Raw genomic sequence first — 3571 nt, forward strand, 5'->3', positions numbered from 1 at the left:
AGTTCAGAAATCGCCCCCAATGTATTCACTTTAATGAGGTCACTTGACCAGCATCAAGCGTGCACGTGGCTCGTGCGCGTCGATTGGCAAAGTTCTCTTTCACGCGTACGCGTGGGTGACGCATGCGCGTCGCTGGCAAATTCCCTCCTCACGCGTACGCATGGATGACGCGTGCGCATGGCATTGAATTCTCCAAATGCTCATTTCTTCATGAATTCTCCACTTTGCATGTTTTTCTCTTCACTTCTTTCATCCAATCCTTGCCTTATAAATCTGAAATCACTCAACAAACATATCAAAGCATTGAATAGAATTAAAGTGAATTAGATTTAGCTATTTTAAGGCCTAAAAAACATGTTTTTAACTTTTAAACACAATTTAGGGAGAATTACAAAACCATACTATTTCATTGAATAAATGCAAGATAAATTGATAAAATTTCCTAAATTCAATACAAGATAAACCACAAAATTAAAGTTTATCCTCTTCAATTATTAGTCGAACAATGATATTTAAATTTTTAATTTTCCTGGTGGATTGTTAGACAATATTATTCAAATGGTAGCGCTTTGAAAATGAGATAATAATAAGTGGAATAGCTCATTAAAAAAAATTGTAAAATACTTTTAAATTTTTTAATTTATCGAATCCTTTTAATATTTTTTAATATATGTAAACATTTAAAAATAAACCATTATTGAGAATGGAAAAGGAAGAATGTTATTATAAAACTTAACTTTTATATGAAAAAGAAATGGATTTTAATTTTTAAGCTACAAGTTTCACGTATTATTTATAAATAAATTAAACTTCATTTTATTTATATTTCAAATTTCACAAAAATGGAGATCAAATATAACATTAACCAAAAGGAAGAAAAGGGATAATAAAGGGTAGAAGAGGGAAAAAAATAAATAAAAAAAACTCTTGGAGACTATTAATTTTTAATATTTTTTATTATTATTTAATTAATATAAATATTAAATTATTATTTTATAATTTATGTATGTAAATTTTAAAAAATTATAAATGTAAATTATATTAATTAATAGATACAAATTGTATTATTCATTATATAAAATTTTAATAAATATAAATATAAATTATTAAATTATATTTTTTTTATATATAAAATATTTATAAATATAAATATAAATTATTATTAATTAAGTACTAACCAAAAATAATAATATTTATTCGTGATGTAAGCTGTAGCATTGTTAAATAAATAATACACAACATTAGTTTTATGCATGCTTATCTTCAATAGTGGACTTATTTATAAAGCATTTAGACAGACACCAAAATCTATTGATTTCGGCCCCTACTTATTACGTTGTAGTTGTTGAAAAACATTGATGGAGTGTGTACTACATAATAATTGAATTCACATTATATCTCCTTTTCACATTGTTTCTTCGGATCTTTGTCGTGTCATAGAAACTCTACCAACAGGTGGTGTTGCCGTGAATTCGCTATCACCACCATCTTCACCAGAAATCTCTTCTAGAGAACGTCCCTTTGTCTCAGTAACCAAGAACGTGCAGAAGAAGCCTACCAAATTGGTTACTGCTAAAAGCAGCATTGCCTTTCGGATTTGACCTACCTCATTATCCACAGTGAGGCTCTGTATTCCAAATACCCCCACCATAGCGCCAGCCTTCCCCGACGCGGCGCTAAGCGCGTGACACGTGCTCCTCACGCGCGTGGGGAACAACTCAGCCGGAAGAACAAAGGTGGTGCTGTTGGGCCCAAAGTTGGCGAAGAAGAATGTCAGGCCATAAAGAAGAGCAAAAACATTCTTGTGGGCCTTGACATAGTTATATTCGGCACCAATGACGAACATGAAGAAAGACATCATGAAGAAACCGATGAGTTGTATCTTGAAGCGACCAAGCCTCTCGATGAAGAACACAGTGAACCAATATCCAGGGAAGGTTCCAAGCAAGGCAATCACGAACATTGCACGTGAGGTCTGGTACACTTCTTGTATAGCATTCATCTTAAGCTCCTTTGGTATGAGTCCCATTACTGGAAAAATGTCCTTTTGAGTAAGGTTTTGGCTGTAGAATGCAATGTCTAACAAGAACCAAGTAGACATTGTTCCAATTAAGTGACGACCGTGACGCTGGAAGAATTCATTGGACATCAAGGGATAATCGTTCGCCGCTTTGAAATCCGCTATCTTATCTTGTTGCGCTTGGATCTCAATGTCCAAAACCCTAGCCATGTCAGCAGCAGCTTGCTTTGCATTACCTTTAATAAAAACAAGCACATTCATATTTAAATAATACATAAAATTATAATGTTATATGATTAATAAATATTATTATTTTTTTATTAATATTTATAAATATTTTATATGTAATAAATATATAATTTATATTTATATTTTTTAAAATTTATATATATAAATTAATAAAATTTATTTATTAAAAATAATTTAATATTTATAATGATTAAATAATAATAAAAAATACTAAAAATAGTTAATAAACAAGTTTTTCTAAAATTAGGGAAGATACTCACTGTAAAATAAAAATAAAAATAAAAAAATCTCTTTGTATCCCTGTAAGCTTAGAATATACATGAGAGGAAGCATTACCTTCAATTATAGCTGTATATCTTCCAGTTTCAGGCATCTTCATTCTCCAATAGTACGTGAGCATTGCTGGGACTGCACCGATCATGAGTACTATCCGCCATAGGAAATCGGCCTCGCGCTGCGTTGACAACACGCGATTCTCCTCATAAGTGGGCGCGTGAAAGTTGCTCATGAAGATGGCTGATAACAACATGGACATCAACCCGGCAAAGATTATTCCCACGCCTTGCATCGCGAAGACTGCAGCTATAAAAGCGCCACGTGTCCTTTTATTTGCGTACTCCGACATGATGGTAGCGGAGAGAGGGTAGTCACCACCAATACCAAACCCAAGCCAGAACCTAAAGAAACACAATGATGTCATCACCGACTTTGAAGTTGAACCGAAAGAAAGGCCAGAGCATATGGCACACGTCACCATGATAAGGAGTGTGACTCCGTACACTTTCTTTCTTCCCAGTTTGTCCCCGAGCCAGCCGAAGACTAGCTGGCCTGCCAGGGTTCCGACGAGGGCCGTGCCGGTGACGAAGTTGTTAACCTTCAGTGGTAGCTTTCCTGGTTTTTGCGAAGAAGGGTCGAAGTAATACAAGCGGCCGAGGAGCTTTGAAACGGTGGAGATGCAGAAGAGATCGTAGGCATCGGTGAAGAACCCCATGCCTGCTATCACTATGGCTGTTACGTGGTACCATTGCGTTCGAGCTGAATCAAGGGCCTCAAGAACTTCTAACCCCATGGTTAACGATACCTAATTGGCTTGCTGTTATTTGTGGCCTTTTAGTTGCAATCATATATGTATGCCTCCTCTCGGTATTTATATATGTTCATTAACTTCATTACATACATAGTTACAAATTGAAGTTACTGAAAAATAATTAATTAATCAGACAGCATAGTTATGGCTAATAACGGGCGTTGAATCCTATATATCTACCATGCTTAGGTGATGTCAACAAGAACACTTGGAAT

The 3571-nt window shown here is 34.5% G+C and overlaps 1 protein-coding gene across 1 annotated transcript; it reads right to left on the reverse strand.

Annotated features, from left to right (window-relative positions):
• Positions 1–1267: 1267 nt before the first annotated feature.
• Positions 1268–3359, reverse strand: LOC107628255 (low affinity inorganic phosphate transporter 4-like). Its single transcript, XM_016331020.3, has 2 exons — positions 2606–3359; positions 1268–2256 (listed from the first exon to the last, which is right to left on the reverse strand). The coding sequence occupies exons 1-2, from the start codon at positions 3336–3338 to the stop codon at positions 1406–1408; spliced, it is 1584 nt and encodes a 527-aa protein (XP_016186506.1). The 5' UTR covers positions 3339–3359; the 3' UTR covers positions 1268–1405.
• Between the last annotated feature and the right edge of the window lie 212 nt (positions 3360–3571).

The sequence above is a fragment of the Arachis ipaensis genome, chromosome B2, assembly GCF_059453495.1.
Source record: "Arachis ipaensis isolate K30076 ecotype BB chromosome B2, ASM5945349v1, whole genome shotgun sequence".
In the NCBI taxonomy this organism is placed as follows: Eukaryota; Viridiplantae; Streptophyta; class Magnoliopsida; order Fabales; family Fabaceae; genus Arachis; species Arachis ipaensis.